General features: G+C 31.8%; 2 protein-coding genes across 3 annotated transcripts; both read left to right on the forward strand.

Annotated features, from left to right (window-relative positions):
* Positions 1-4,799: 4,799 nt before the first annotated feature.
* On the forward strand, positions 4,800-7,679 carry LOC149138120 (uncharacterized). The gene is made up of 3 exons (XM_089448168.1): positions 4,800-5,197; positions 6,756-6,870; positions 7,314-7,679. The coding sequence occupies exons 1-3, from the start codon at positions 5,057-5,059 to the stop codon at positions 7,439-7,441; spliced, it is 384 nt and encodes a 127-aa protein (XP_089304294.1). The 5' UTR covers positions 4,800-5,056; the 3' UTR covers positions 7,442-7,679.
* Positions 7,680-7,698: 19 nt separating this feature from the next.
* Positions 7,699-11,091, forward strand: LOC149138121 (uncharacterized). Of its 2 annotated transcripts, XR_016264431.1 has the most exons (5): positions 7,699-7,842; positions 8,326-8,661; positions 8,742-8,864; positions 9,354-10,497; positions 10,595-11,091. XR_016264431.1 is itself a non-coding variant. In XM_089448167.1 (4 exons), the coding sequence occupies exons 1-4, from the start codon at positions 7,720-7,722 to the stop codon at positions 10,443-10,445; spliced, it is 1,674 nt and encodes a 557-aa protein (XP_089304293.1). In that variant the 5' UTR covers positions 7,699-7,719; the 3' UTR covers positions 10,446-11,091. The 2 variants fall into 2 exon arrangements, 1 of the variants encoding a protein (XP_089304293.1); XM_089448167.1 differs by having other exon boundaries at positions 9,354-11,091.
* The last annotated feature ends 4,631 nt before the right edge of the window (positions 11,092-15,722 follow it).

The following is a 15,722-nucleotide window of genomic DNA, read 5'->3' on the forward strand; positions in this document are numbered from 1 at the left end:
GAAGATATTAGCATTATGGGGTCTCCTTTATTATGCTTTGTCGATATCTATCTCATCCATAATTATATTTGGAGACTCTAAAGTATCTATTGATTGGGAAAACAACATGACTTGCTTCAATCCTCCACAAATTTCAAATTGGTTAAGCTTCATTTGGGAGCTCTCTCTACTTTTCGAGGAGCTCACATTCACACACATCCATTGGGTCCAAAATTCTACGATTGACAAACTTTCAAAGGAGGATCTCTCTATGCAGGTGGGTGTGATATATTTCCAGGTCTATAGGAACGATATATTCTTGGGTGATGGGGACATCCCCCTCCATGCACAATCTCTCTTGTTTCTAGTACTCTTTAGATCACTAGAGGTTTGACTATCTGTTTTTGTATTGACAATTCCTACTCAGTTTCTTGGCAAAAGATTTATAACCTGTCTTCATTTGCTCATGTGGTGCCTCATCTTCTCACACTACGTGGTTACATCATGGGTCTCTGTTCTATTTTGCTGATCTCGACTTTAATACCTCTTATGGCCTGATTTTTGGACTTTGGTTCCTCTCCAGACCACCTGCCTTTTCTATTTCCTCTATGTGTCATGTTTTGTAGTATGTCATTTGGGCAACATGGCTCACTTATATCAGATATCCATGTAATTGTTTTATTGAATATAAAATTGTGATTTTTTTTTTCTTGCTTGAAAAAGGTTAACAAAGACACACAAGAAAAATTATAAAGAATGAATTGTATTAATTTAAAAAAATCGATTTGTATAAATGTAATTGTAATGTAAAATTAATATAGTTATTTAAGTTAGATGGTTGACAAATGCTAATAGATCGAGAACACCAACATAAACAACAATGACAAAGTAATTTGTAAAATTTCTAATTTTAGGGTTGGAACTCACTTACATGGCTAAAAAGCTTTTTAATAATGCAAATAATCACAAATTTCCATTTATAAAAGCCGTAGGCTATCTTTACACATTTTAAACAATAAAAGATGATGATTTGAGCATAAATGGTGAGATCTAAACAAAATACTCCAAAACATATAATAGTTACACAACGCCTAAATTTAATAAATTTAATCACAATTTTTTTTATTTAACCACAACCAAAAAAATATTTAATTAAATCTTAAATATATACATAATATATGTAATAAAAAAAATTAGAATCTAACACTCTTCTTTTAATATAGATACTTCAAACATAAATATGTAAACATCGTTAATTTTATATTTAATTGAGAAAGATAAACATAAAATAAATTAACACTATCTTAAATAGTAGTTAAGACAACATATTTCTTAATACTTAAATTTTTTAGGAATTAAATTATTGCGCCAACCTAGTGAGGACATCATATCTAGATATAATCATCAAAAGAGTCCACTGAATGAAGATTATATGCAACATAAGAAATACCGTAGGCATTCAGTAATCGGGAACATGCATGGGTGGAGATTGGCCTTCCATATCTATGAAAGGTATGTTGTATTATGTTATGCAAACATTTTGACTTGGTCAAATTACATAAAAATAAAAATAAAATAAAATTATTAATTTTAATTATTAATTAAAATATTTTAATTTAGTCAAATTACATAAGCATAAAAATAAAATAAGAAAACAAATTTAATAATTATAATTATGACTAATAAGTACATCCGCCCAAATCCATTTTAACTTGGATTTACCAAGTTTAGAAGGGGATCAAATCTCTTTTCATTCTAAAAGAGGTTTAATTTTAATCAAAAATCTGGTAGAGATTTTTAAAAACTTGAGTTTAAGCTGTTTAAAGGGTTTTGCTGAATCCATTTATGCATTCAAAAATGCATCCTAAACAACAAAAAAATCACATTCTTTCTTGAAATTGTTTTGACAGATTTCTGTGAAAATGTTTGGAGTGAATATTAAACATAAACATCACAATTTAACACTATTTTAAATAATTGTTAAAATAATATATATTTTTAATGTTGAGAAATTAAAATGATTAACACACACACACACACATATATAATGAATAAATAATCAGTGAGCATGTCTTTTCTATTAATCACATAAGTATTATTTGGTCGTTTCGAACCAGCTAATGTGATTCATCCTCAGGACGAAGGTAAAAAAATCCATAGATCCTAATGAATAAATAGCAAGGATGCATAAGTGTTTTTAGAAACTAGCCGTTAGGAAATTAGTTATTTAATTAATAAATTAATAAATTTTTATTTTTAAATTCCAATCAAATGACTAGCGATTATAAAATTAACCGTTAATTATATTATCTAATTAATTAATTTATAATCGCTACTCATTTGATTGGAATTAAAAAATAAAAATATATTAATTTATTAACTAAATAACTAATTTCCTAATGGCTAGTTTCTAATGGCTACTTCTAGTCACTGATGCATCCTTGCTATTTATTCATTAGGATCTATGGATTTTTTCACCTTTGTCTTAAAGATGAACCACATTAGCGACCAAATAATAGTAATGTGATTAATCCGAAAGACATGCTTACTACATTATAAATCACAAAAGCCATTTGTGTTTTATAAGTTAACGAGAGAAAACGCTGTTTAGCAGGCGTATAGTAGGATAATAATGGTGAGGAAATCGAAATAGTTATTAAAACATGTACACTCTTTTATATGTTAAATCTTTTTATAAGCCAAATGCGTTTAATAAAATTTGTCATATATGTATTAAATAAAGTATTTTATTATTTATATATTTTATGTATGATAAAATTGTTATAATCATCATAGTTGGAAATGCTTTATAATGAGAGATGTTATTTGGAATTGTATTTTTATATTAAAAAATATATATTTCAAAATCATTATAATTTTGTTAGGTTAAAATGTCAATGGTCAGTGGTTTTATAAATATTTTGAACTTTGGGTTTTATTTAAATATAAGTAAAAGTATTTTCATAGTTATTTTTTATTTTCAAATCACTTAATATCACTTAAAACGTCTACACTCTTTTATATGTTAAATCTTTTTATAAGTCAAATGCGTTTAATAACCATCATAGTTGGAAATGCTTAACGAGGAGAGATGTTATTTGGAAATGCTTAATGAGATTTTTAAAAACTTGAGTTTAACCTGTTTAATCAACAAAATTCAAGTGCCCCAAGGGTTTTGCTAAATCCATTTATGTATTAAAAATGCATCCTAAACAACAAAAAAATCACATTCTTTCTTGAAATTGTTTTGACAGATTTCGGTGAAAATGTTTGGAGTGAATATTAAACATAAACATCACAATTTAACACTATTTTAAATAATTGTTAAAATAATATATATTTTTAATGTTTAAAATATTGAGAAATTAAATGATTAACACACACACACACACACACACATATATATATAATGAATAAATAATCAGTGAGCATGTCTTTTCTATTAATCACATAAGTATTATTTGGTCGACGTTTCGAACCAGCTAATGTGATTCATCCTAAGGACGAAGGTAAAAATGCATAAGTGTTTTTAGAAACTAGTCGTTAGGAAATTAGTTATTTAATTAATAAATTAATATATTTTTATTTTTAAATTCCAATCAAATGACTAGCGGTTATAAAATTAACCGTTAATTATATTATCTAATTAATTAATTTTATAATCGCTAGTCATTTGATTGGATTTTAAAAAGCAGTTGTCTATAACGCGACTTTTTGAAAGCCTTTCCGGCGGATTTTTCCGGTCGAAATCCGGCAGGGATTATTGGAATCGCAAGTTTGATAGCTAATTTCTGCACAATGAAAGCGTTCCAGGGGTTTTTCAGGGTGCTGAATCCAAATATGCAGTTAAAAAACCATTTTAACTGCAAGAAATCAAGATTTGACCTCAATTCTTCCGCCGGATTCCGTCACCGGAATCTTCAAAAAGTCGCATTATAGACAACTCCTTTTAAAAATAAAAATATATTAATTTATTAACTAAATAACTAATTTCCTAATGGCTAGTTTCTAATGGCTACTTCTAGAAGTAGCCACTGATGCATCCTTGCTATTTATTCATTAAGATCTATGGATTTTTTCACCTTTGTCCTAAGGATGAACCACATTAGCGACCAAATCCGAAAGCATGCTTACTACATTATAGATCACAAAAACCTAAGATCTAATAAATATTCACTTAAAACATTAAAAATTTCACATTTTATTATACAAGTTAATTATTAACAATTTCAAACTGTGTTGTTTATGAAGGCCATAATTTTGTATGGACAATTAATTTTTGGTAGGAATCTGGTGAGAAATTCTTCCAAAAAGCTAACTATAAGAGTGTTTGAATATTTTTTTAATGGTGGAAATGGATTCAACACCATCAAAAACACATGAAACACCAAAAATCCTAAAACCAAAACCCCAAAATCCTAAAACTTGATAAATGTAACCAAAATTTTCTCACATTCTAACCAAAATTCCGAGATGAAAATATAACTTATTTAGCCCCCTGATTTAAACATTTTCATAATCCTATAAAAGGCTACATGCCCAAAATTATTTCTTATCCTCCTTATTTATTTCAGAAAAAGAGTTTCTTTAGCTATTTCAGGAAAAGTTCGAGAGTATTAACCCTTTTCCATGGCACTCAAGATTTGGCAAAATTACATTTTATTCACAATGCTTATTTACTTATTATTGAATTATTAAAAAGTGAGAACCATTTGGCAAAGTCTCGCCATTTATTTTTTATTTGTTTATTACGACGTCAGAGCCATTTGGCAAACCCTTACAGTTTATTATTAATTAATTTATTATTACAATCTCGGAACCATATGACAAACCCTCACATGGTGTCGTATATATAAGGAGCGTACAAAACCACTACATAACTGTTTCTCGCTGAACCCAAAAAATTGGCGGGCTTCGCTTCATTCAAATCTCTGCCACTTTCGAAATTAAATTTTGCTTCAGCTCCCTCCCTCCTTCCATCCATTGGCATTAAAACAAATCCTTATTTGACGAAGCTCATCCTTTCTTCATACTCTATTTTGCTCTGCCATTCTCAGTTGCTAAACGAATCGATTCAATGGAAGCCGATGCATTATCTCTGGCATTAGAGCAACCCCAGAAGGAGGGGGAAGAGGAGGCCTTGCTCGAGTTTTTGTCGCCGCCGCCGGATGCAGAGCAACAGTGTTCGCCATCCCGCCTGCAGGGTTGTATACATGTCGTGAGTTCGGATTTAAACCCATCTGCGAAGCTTCAGTCTCTGAATTGGGGTTTGGGGCATATTGTTATTATATTGTGTTTTCTTTACTCACGCACCGGGGTTTTGATTCTTCTGTAGTGTGAGAAATTTAATCTCTAATTTCACGTATTGGGGTTTTGTTATTTCTGTAGAATGTGAAATTACAATTTCAAATTTAGGTTTCGGGGGTTTTGATATTTCTGCACAGTGTGAATTCATTCTGGTATTAACTGTAAATACAGCGGATTTGGTTTTCTGTTTTCTTTGAACACTTGCGAATGCCGAGTGGTTTAATATTCGTTTTTTGTTTGTTTGTTTAATGTTTCGGGGATTGTTTCGGATAATGTGTAGTTTAGCGGTTTAGGTTTCTAATAAGCAAGCTACGGTGCGATGGCGGTGGTGTGCTTGGGCTTGGTATTTTGAATAATGGTGAAGTTTTTGTTTTACTGATATTGTCTTCCCAGGACTTGTACCTGGACTCATCCGTTAAGAGATGCGTTGTTTGCAAATTATGTAGAATGTTTTCAGAAAATTAGGTTGTTTTAGATGACGAGTACCTTTGTTAATAGAATGGACTATGCCTTACATTGGTTAGACTCAGGAGGTGGGATCTATTCAACGTAACTTAACAGGACTTGCACCTAGCATCATCTATTGAGATATGCCAAATCACTGTGTGCCAATTATGTGTAATGTTTGTTTTAGAAAAGTCGGGTTGCTTTGGGTTGCTTTGGATAACATGTAGTTTAGTGATACGACTTTCAAATAAGCAGGCATGTCCTGGATTTTATTTTTATTTTTATTTATTTATTTTATTTTATCGACATAATACCCTCTTCCTCTTTTGGTGGGGCAGAAAATTTGGACATGGTGTTATTATTTTCCAATTTCATGGATGACGATGATTATTATTATATTTGCATATTTTTAGATTTTATATTATAGTATTGGTTTGTGTCAATTCGGTAAATGACTTTCTATTGGCAAAGTGGACTCTACAGTTGGCTCGGATGCCATGCCTAGACTATCTGTTCTGCCAATTTCACCCCGGACTCGTACGTAGCCTTGTCCGTTGAGACGTGCCTTATTTGCGAGATGTCCACTTGTCTATGGATGCAGTAGTTAATGCTGTTTTGTTTTAACGTGGCAGCATGGCTTCTAGAACTTTGAACGTGAATCTCAGCACTAAAAGTGATTTGATTTAACCACCTAAACACAACATGCTTGATTCGATGTCACGCAATCTTGTTTATTCTTCTTGCAATTGATATCTTCGAACGGGCATGTGCTTTTTTCTGGACTTATGCTTTGTATTAGATCCATATCATGGGTATTTTTATGATACCTCTGGCCAGAATTTCCGGCTTTTATCTGGTTTGATTTTAAAGCTTTGATCTTATTAGTAAATGGTAAAATTCCCAATTTTTGACTGTGGGTTCCTGTTCATTCAAGGAAACTGAATTTTTGAGATGTGTAGCAAATGGTGAAAATTTCATTTTTGTTTGTTTTTCAGAATTTGATCTCTGGATATTATTTGCAGGGTGCAGGTCTCAGGAATTTGGGGAACACTTGCTTCTTAAATGCAGTTTTGCAGTGTTTTACTCACAACCCGCCCCTGGTCAATTACCTAAGGAATACTCCTCATGCAACTCCATGTAAGTTTCACTTGTATTACCCTGTTTATATAAAAGGTGCAACTGATTAGTTTATTGCATGACAATATTTCTTTCATATGGTGCATTTGTAAAGTTTTTGTGTTATCTGAGCATCTAGATTTTCATAATTTTGTCATAATTGTGGATACTTCTCGGATTCAAAACGGCGTTGGAGTTTACAAATCGAGGGATGTTTCTAAACTTCAACACGGTTTTGAATCCAGAAATCCTCGACAGTTTTGTGTTAGTCAACAAACACTGCCCAAGTCTTACCAGTTTCAATGCTCTCTTAGATTAGTTGCCTAGGCACCTATATATTTGCAATATTAATTAATTATTTTTTCTTCTATCATAGAAATATGGTGTGTGCTAAATGCTTCTTACTTTGCCCTTACCTATTTTAAGATTAAATGGCTTCACTAACAAATGAAAATGTCATGTAGGTGTAAATGAGGGATTCTGTGCATTTTGCGCTCTTCGAGGACATGTAAATACAGCACTATCATCTTCTGGGGGAGTCATTGAGCCTTCTGAACTTGTTGATAATCTTTGCAGTATCCTTTTCATATAATCTCTTGCAACACTAACATCTACGATCGATTGCTTATCTTTTTTATGAATCCTTACTTTTGTGCTTTACTTTTTGTACTTGTCTGGCTTGAAACTTCAACCGTGTTACCCATTCTTTGTTTGAGGTGCTTACATTATCTGGTCCCGTTTTGTTTCTTGTCTCAGTTTTTTAAGTTTTTGAAATTACATGTATGCCGTTTTTCCTTGTGTCTTGAACTTAACTTATCCCTTTAAGATTTGTCAACCTCAGCGTACCAGCAGGAGGATGCACATGAATATATGCATTGCTTGTTAGAAGCTTTGCATAAAAGCTTGCTACCGCCTAAGGCTTCTCAGTCATGCTTGCTTCTTGAAGGAGAGAGCTTTGTCAAGAATTTATTTGGTGGCCGTCTAAGAAGTCAGGTATGGGATTACCACTTTATATTTCTTCTGTGATAGAACGGCGGTGTTGTTTTATGGTTTACTGAAACAGGAGTGTCGACTGATATTGTATAACTTTGTATCTTATCCTTATATTATACAACGAGTTGAGTGATTTCTTTTTTGGCATTGCCTGAAATCTATGCTGTGTGGCTGTCACTCTCTTCTCTTTGTTGCTCTATTTCTGTCTTCCAAGTTGTTAGCTTGTTATACATAGCATATACATTTTTAACAGCTAAAATTCTTACCTTATCCTGTAGTTTTCTCCGGGCTTTAAACAATTTAGAGGTGACACATTGCTTTGAGTTGATACTATTTGCTACCTTTGTACCGTAGATTACTCAGTTTAGTATTCAGTTGCATTCGGAGTTTAGAGCATGATAGCTATTTTATTTTTTAGTTTTAGTTTTGTTTTGTATTTTCATTATTCGGGCTATGATTATAACACTCATGTAATTTTTTCAGATAAGATGTGTCAATTGCTCACACTGCTCAGACACATATGAGCCTCTGATTGATTTGAGTTTGGAAATAGAGAATTCAAATTCAATAACAGAGGCATTAGAGTCTTTCACAAGAGCAGAAACTTTAGAATGTGATGCCAAGTATAAATGTGAGAAATGCAAACATGGCAGCTCTTTTTCAAAAAAGCTTGTGATTGATCATGCACCTGAGGTTCTTTCAATCCAGCTAAAACGTTTCATCAATACTGGGATCATTGGGAGCAAATTACACAAAGATGTTACATACCCTCAAGTTTTGGACTTAAAGCCTTTTACTAACGATGAACCGGAAAATCAGGTACTGTGTCATTAAAATTCTATTTGCATGTAATTTAAAATTAGTGTTTTCCAAATCTAGCTTTTGTTTGCAAAATGTAGGGAGTTTTGAAATATGAATTATATGGTGTATTTATGCACTCTGAAAGGACAATGTATTCAGGACATTACAACAGTTTTGTCCAAACATCACCTGATGTTTGGCATAAACTAGACGATTGGCAGGTCTGTCTCTTTCTCTATCTTACGTGGATGTAGCATGTTTCAGTGTTTATGTCAATGACCACAGACACTAATAAAGATCTGGCACTATGATAATTGCTGTAAACAATACCTGCAATTATAAAACTTCAAAATAGACCCTTTTTTGGGTTTTGTGTAAGATTTGGTGTAAAGCTACATTTAATGTTTATATTCAATGCTGACCATGAGTTATTATGTTATGGTCATTCTCTCAGCCCAGCGTGAACATATCGTTGTGTACGATTAGAGGTCGACATTTTCTTGCTGTCTATACCGTCTTTAGTAGGCTGAGATAGGTGAAAAAATAGAGGGTAATTGATTTTCTTTTATTGTTACAATGCAATTTGTGTTGAACCCATAACCAACAAAGCCCAGTTAACCAAAAAAATCCCAGAATACATGTATGCATAGTTTTGTTTTTTGTTTTTAATATTGACGCTGATGTTGTGTTGTCTCTTTGGTTTCTGTCAGGTAACAATGGTTAATAAGGAATGTGTTCTTGAGCAGCAGGCATACATCTTATTTTACTATCGACAGGGATCTCCATGGTTTTCAGGCATGGCTACAGAAAAACAGATGTCAGTGGGATCTCCAAAGTCTGTGTTGGATGAATCTAATACTAGTGATGATTCTGATTCCTTGTCAGATAAAGAGTGTCACAAGTCAAATTCCAATAAACAGAAGCACCTGAAGAATGAAGGTGAAGCTATCGCTTTTTGTCCAAGTGAAGTCTCTGGAACAGCTAAGCAGGATAAGGTGTTTAAGTCTAACAATATGTACTCTCCTACAATAGATATGCAAAGTATTCCCGTGTCTCCATGTTTCTCAGCTGAAAAAAACTGTGTTGTGAAGCCAGTTTTCTCTTCAAGTTCACCAGCAGTTGGCAAAAGTACTACGGAAAATTCATCATTGAGTGAGAAAAGGGCCGCGGCAGAATCAGATTTAGGTATTTGCAAAACACAGGGAGATGATAAAACACCAGCGCACTCAAAGAAATTGATGACTGAGGGAGATGAGGACATGCCAAAGCCTTCAAAGAAAACTAAAACAGAGACGGATAAAAGAAAGCCAAGGAAAAGTAGTTCTGTCAATCTGCTAAATTCAAATATGATATGTTCACAAGGTACCCCCAGTTCTATTAATAAAGTATTGAGTAATATGCCTGGTAGTCGTCGTGCCTGTCTTATGCAGTATGTTCAACCTAATCACAATAGTTTCCAAACTCCAGTAAAAGAAAGCAATCCTTCACATAGCAGAAAGAAAAAGAATTCACCAAGCAAGGAACATGTTGTGGGTAAAAGGCAAAAGCAGGTTACGGGGACCAAAACCCCTACAACAGGGGCAAAAGGTGGTTCTAAAGCCAGAGGTGACACAGCTGTTGGCTCATCTGAGCATTCTGGTTCATCCATACTAAAGGAGCAATTGAACTTTTCTACCCTAGATGATGATCCATACGCCTTTGAACTGGAAATTGAACAAACGCCTCAATATACATGCAAGACAAGCGAAGCAAGACTAAACAGCAAATTAGGTTTGTCATCTTTCTCTTCTCCAGCACAGTGAGAAAGGCACCATCCCCTGGACGCAAACATCCAGAGATCAAAATGAGTCAAGGGTTAGTTTTCAGCTCCATCTCTAAAATTCATCAACTCCATGTTTTATGAATTTTCTTGTTCAAACTTATGAAATCCATTCACTGGATCTTGCTGCAGAAGAGGTTAAATACTGCAAAATATAGATGTCTGGACATCGAAGATAGTGATGGCTTGTGCTGTTGACCAGAGTCTGGATTTGATACCTTTCTACCCTTGGCTGGGGTCTCAGTTGCTTGAGATATGTTTGTAAATTGTAAATTGGTAATTTTCATTGTTTCTCAAGATTGTTGTTTTTTAAAACACGCTGTATCGGCAATGGATCGAACATACCAAAGAGGCTCTTGTCCCTGGTATTCAAAGGGTGAGGTTTATTTGTCTGGCATGAGGATGCAATCTTTTTCTTTGAAGAGAACACTAATCTTGATATTGGGGAAGTAAGTGAGCCAACCTCAAATTTGAAAATTGTAAGAGGTCATTGCCTATCATTATGTTTCCATATTTGAGGAGGGGCAATGCTCTCCTTTCTATTCCATTTGTCCAACAACTTCTCTTTTCTATTTTTATAACTTGTCAAATTTTATTTGATGTCTAATAAAACAAAATTTATATTGCTATGGGTAATTTTTATTTATTATTTAATTTTTTTTTGTTTAATTTATGGGTAATTTTTATTTATTATTAATTTTTTTGGGTTATTAATTTACGTGAGTCTTGAGATAACGCTATTAATATCTCTACTAAATTAAATATTCTATATAAAGTTCAATGAAGAATATCTCTACTAAATTAAATATTCTATAAAAAGTTCAAATCACTCTTCATTGAACTGCATGTCTCCTCGCCCACATGCACAAAGATATATTTATTGTTACAAGTGCATAAATTTAAATCACTCTTAATTCTCCTTGCACATGCACAAAGATATATTTATGGTTACAAGTGCATAAAAAGTTCAAATCACTCTTCATTGAACTGCATGTCTCCTCGCCCACATGCACAAAGATATATTTATTGTTACAAGTGCATAAATTTAAATCACTCTTAATTCTCCTTGCACATGCACAAAGATATATTTATTGTTACAAGTGCATAAATTTAAGTAATGTGAAGAGCTGCATGTCTCCTCGCCCACATGCACGAAGATATATTTATTGTTACAAGTGCATAAATTTAAATCACTCTTAATTCTCCTTGCACATGCACAAAGATATATTTATTGTTACAAGTGCATAAATTTAAGTAATGTGAAGAGCTGCATGTCTCCTCGCCCACATGCACGAAGATATATTTATTGTTACAAGTGCATAAATTTAAGTAATGTGAAGAACTGCATGTCTCCTTGCCCACATGCACAAAGATATATTTATTCATTTATTGTTACAAGTGCATAAATTAAGTAATGTGATTATGTTTTTAAGTATTGGTTAAGTGATTATCATTTATGTCATAAGGTACATTTACAACTTATTAGGATAGAGATACAACCTATTAGGATAGAGATGATGTCATATTTGTAATGTTTCCATAATCATATGGATTCAAAAAAATCAAATAAAAACTAAGTATTTATATAGATTTGAAAAAAATCAAATAAAAACTAAGTATTTATATAGATTTGATATGTATATTTGACATTAAAAAACTGTCACATATATAGAGAATAAATATCATATTTATACATAAATAAAGAAATAAATACTATTAAGGAATTTAGACTTCTGTGATCCATAACATTGTTTAGAAAATCTTCGGCAAAATCACATAATCAATCTTTTGTCGACGCGTTTCGAACCAACCAGTGTGGTTCATCGTCAAGACAAGTTGAAGGACTGATCTGGCTAAGCTTGATTAAATAGAGTGTGCAGAGATTCCAACGGTTATATTGCAACGGCTAATTTTGACTTAGTCAAACTAATAATTTTATTATTAACCGAAACCTACTATTATTAGTTAATTGAATATAATAAATATAATGTTTAAATATAATGGTCATTATATTTATTAAAAATCTATATTTATTGTTATTCTTAAATTAATTAATTCCAAATAAATAGTATTAAAATACTATTAATCTTTAGAATTTAGTTACAATGGTAATTGGTATTTAAAAATTGTTTATACCTAAGGATCCAATGGTAAAGATATAATAGTTAATAAATTATGGTAAATTCATAATGGTAAACTACCTATAATGGTCATTAATAAATTATATTAATATTCCCAAATTATTTAACTCTAAATGGTAATAAATTACTATTGTTTTTAGAATCAAGTTATAATAGGTAAAAGTTTAAACCAAAAAATCATTTTAATTTAATTTAATTTTTTTTTTTAATTGTAAAGGCCCATTCGAAATTAAATTAATAAGTACTAACCACTAATCTATATTTTCTTAATAATTTATAGTTCTAATAATATTAAAAAACAATAAATAGTATTTTAGTTAAATTAATATTCCTAGAATGTAGTTTACCTAAGGTAAATGCCCTAATTAACATACATGTTTATTAATAATAGTATATTCATTAACCTAATATTATTGGTATACCATATACTTTTCTAATAACTTCTTGTTTATCATTTAACCTCAAGGGTCATTAGGTAAAATTGGATTACCTCTTATCATTAATTATATTCAATAATTTATCAATAATAATTTACTAAAATTCTTATTAGAATTAATTATGTTATTAGTTATTAATCTTATTACTTATAAGGTTTAGAAAAGGAAGGCCTTTATTAATTCAATATAAGGAAATCAGTTAAAAGTAAAAATCAATGAAACAATCTAATCTAATTTAAAATACCCCTTGGAATAAGGTTAATACTAACAAACTAAAACCTCAAGCACTCCAGATTAATAAGGCAACCTGCCAAAACCAAAACTTGAGGAGAGAGAAGATAGAAATACTATATTTTATATAGTATAAATATCATATTTTCAAGTGTACTTGAGAAATAGATTTTAGATATTTTAATAATTAGTGGATAGATTGGACATTCATAGAAAAAGGGACATTAAAATTCTTAATTTGACAATTTTCCTTTAAAGAGATTCTTTCAATTATTTATGGTTTGCACATTAAATTCTCTATATATGTGAGTAAAAGATGTATTAGTTATCAACACAATATTATTCATAATTGGGTTTAGTACAAAGTTTCCTATTTGATTCTTTACATTAGCCTAGTCTATAATCAATCTAGAGTTTGTCATAACTTGAATACTACCAATACCTTTATTTGAATCAATTTCCTAAGTAACCACAAGGCATATCACTTTATTCTATTGTTAGTCTCTAATTTGAATACAATAAAATGTCATCTTTTCTAAATAAGATGCCACCTACTTCACACACCCAACATTCCTTGACATAGTTTATCAAAGAAACCCCAAAGCCACATCTTTGGAAGACTCGTGCATTCAAGATTCTACATGGATTAACTTTATCAGTCTCCTAAGATTATTTATAAGCATATTTTGTATGATGAATAGCTTGATTTAAGGTTTTTTTGTCCTTAAAACGTCATATTGTTTTGTACTAGCGACAACATGCCTTGTGAACGATCATTATCTTGTTTTTATACCTCAAAGCAAGTCTCAAGGAATATCCTCCAAAATGTAATAAATTCTACTATTTTTATTGCTTCAATCCAAACCTCGTCCACTATTTTTTTATTATCCTTTTTATACGTAATACTATTTGTTGGAGCATGCCAATGTTAATGTTATTTGACGTTCCTATTCATGGAAAAATCTTGGTTTTGAAAGGACAACTTAACTTCCAATTTTATTTTCCACCATTACTATTGTGTCAACTCAAACCTATTTTGCATAAGAGCATTGTACATGCTAGAAAATTATATTTTACAGAGAAATGGAACACAAAATATATTGTAGAAATACAAACACAGAAAACACATAAAACAAGAAAGACAGATATATGTGGTTCACCCAATTTGGGCTATGTCCATGGAGAAACAACTATTCCTTCTTTTTATATTATCCAACAAAATGAAGAGATACAACTTACAATAGGTCTGCTGTGCTCTCACACAATCTCCTCTTTCTTTCTCACTTAGAATACACATCTACATAACTGCAATACAATTCTCTCATATATAGCGAGGGGTTGCATTCTAGGGCAAAAAACCCTAAATTAAACATAACTTCTATTGTTAGATTTCCGTTTAATGAACGACTTAGATTGACTATGAATTACAACATTTTACATCTATTTTTAGCTTCGGGGGCGTTGCCCCCAATCCCCTGCTGGGGGGGTGGGGGCGATGACGTGCAAAAACGGGCGTTATTGCTACCCCATTATGAACTAGGGTTTAATGCTGCAATACCTTTGAATAAAGAAGATAATCAGGCTCTACACCCAACAATACAAATAGTTGGTCCAATATTTCCATCTTTTTTACACATGATACACCTTGTTGGAGCATATTGTTTTTTTTCCTTGACCATTGTCCCATGTTAAAATTTTAATTTTGACATTGCTAACCATAGAAAAGTCCTAGTTTTGAGTGGACAATTTGACTTCTGATTTGGTTTTCCCCCACCACTTCTTTTCCCTTATTCTTTCCTCTCATCTTGGTTGCATAACTTTTTAAACCCTTATTCTTAGACAATTTCAATTAATCTCCCTCTTATTTTAATTCAAGGACACTATGTTTCTATCCTTGAATAAATTGATTCCATTCAACCATTTATTCTCGCAAAAGTAACTAATTTGCTTTTTTCCATCCTTGACTACATGAAGAATTCATGATCGGATCATATTCATATGCTAGATTGAGTATTCCTTAATTATGAGTACATTTTTAAGAGGTTGGTAAAGCCTGCAATTTTTATAAGAGGGATCTTCCCCATTCTTCACCTCATTCCCTTTGTCTATTTTCTAGGCTAACCACTTTCCAACCAATGGAAATGATCCATCCTTATCCACTTCTTTTCCATGTGTTCTTGTTATGAAACATCCTCTAAAGGTTGTAGTTGCCAATGCTTTCCCAAATATACATATGATTTTAAGGCCCCATTCACCTTTCTCTTTCGATCTTGCAATAATACTCTATTTCACTAATGGAAGCCCCTCCTTATATCAATTTTGAGTCACTAAAAAGTTGAAGCACTTCTATTCTTATGGTGTCCATAAGGCTAAGGAACACATTGGTTTGATTTTCTCCAATACCCAAAAAAGTTTCTAATAAGAAGTACCTTAATTAGAATTAATTAGTCA

The sequence above is a fragment of the Pinus tabuliformis genome, chromosome X, assembly GCF_031772625.1.
Source record: "Pinus tabuliformis cultivar Carrire ecotype Pingquan chromosome X, CPIR1, whole genome shotgun sequence".
NCBI lineage: Eukaryota > Viridiplantae > Streptophyta > Pinopsida > Pinales > Pinaceae > Pinus > Pinus tabuliformis.

Coding starts and splice junctions, on each gene's coding strand:
- LOC149138120 (XM_089448168.1), top strand. CDS start 5,057: ATGGAAGCCGATGCATTATCTCTGGCATTAGAGCAACCCCAGAAGGAG. Junction 5,198..6,755: donor TGCAGGGTTGTATACATGTC/GTGAGTTCGGAT, acceptor TATTATTTGCAG/GGTGCAGGTCTCAGGAATTT. Junction 6,871..7,313: donor TACTCCTCATGCAACTCCAT/GTAAGTTTCACT, acceptor AATGTCATGTAG/GTGTAAATGAGGGATTCTGT.
- LOC149138121 (XM_089448167.1), top strand. CDS start 7,720: ATGCATTGCTTGTTAGAAGCTTTGCATAAAAGCTTGCTACCGCCTAAG. Junction 7,843..8,325: donor GTGGCCGTCTAAGAAGTCAG/GTATGGGATTAC, acceptor TAATTTTTTCAG/ATAAGATGTGTCAATTGCTC. Junction 8,662..8,741: donor ACGATGAACCGGAAAATCAG/GTACTGTGTCAT, acceptor TGCAAAATGTAG/GGAGTTTTGAAATATGAATT.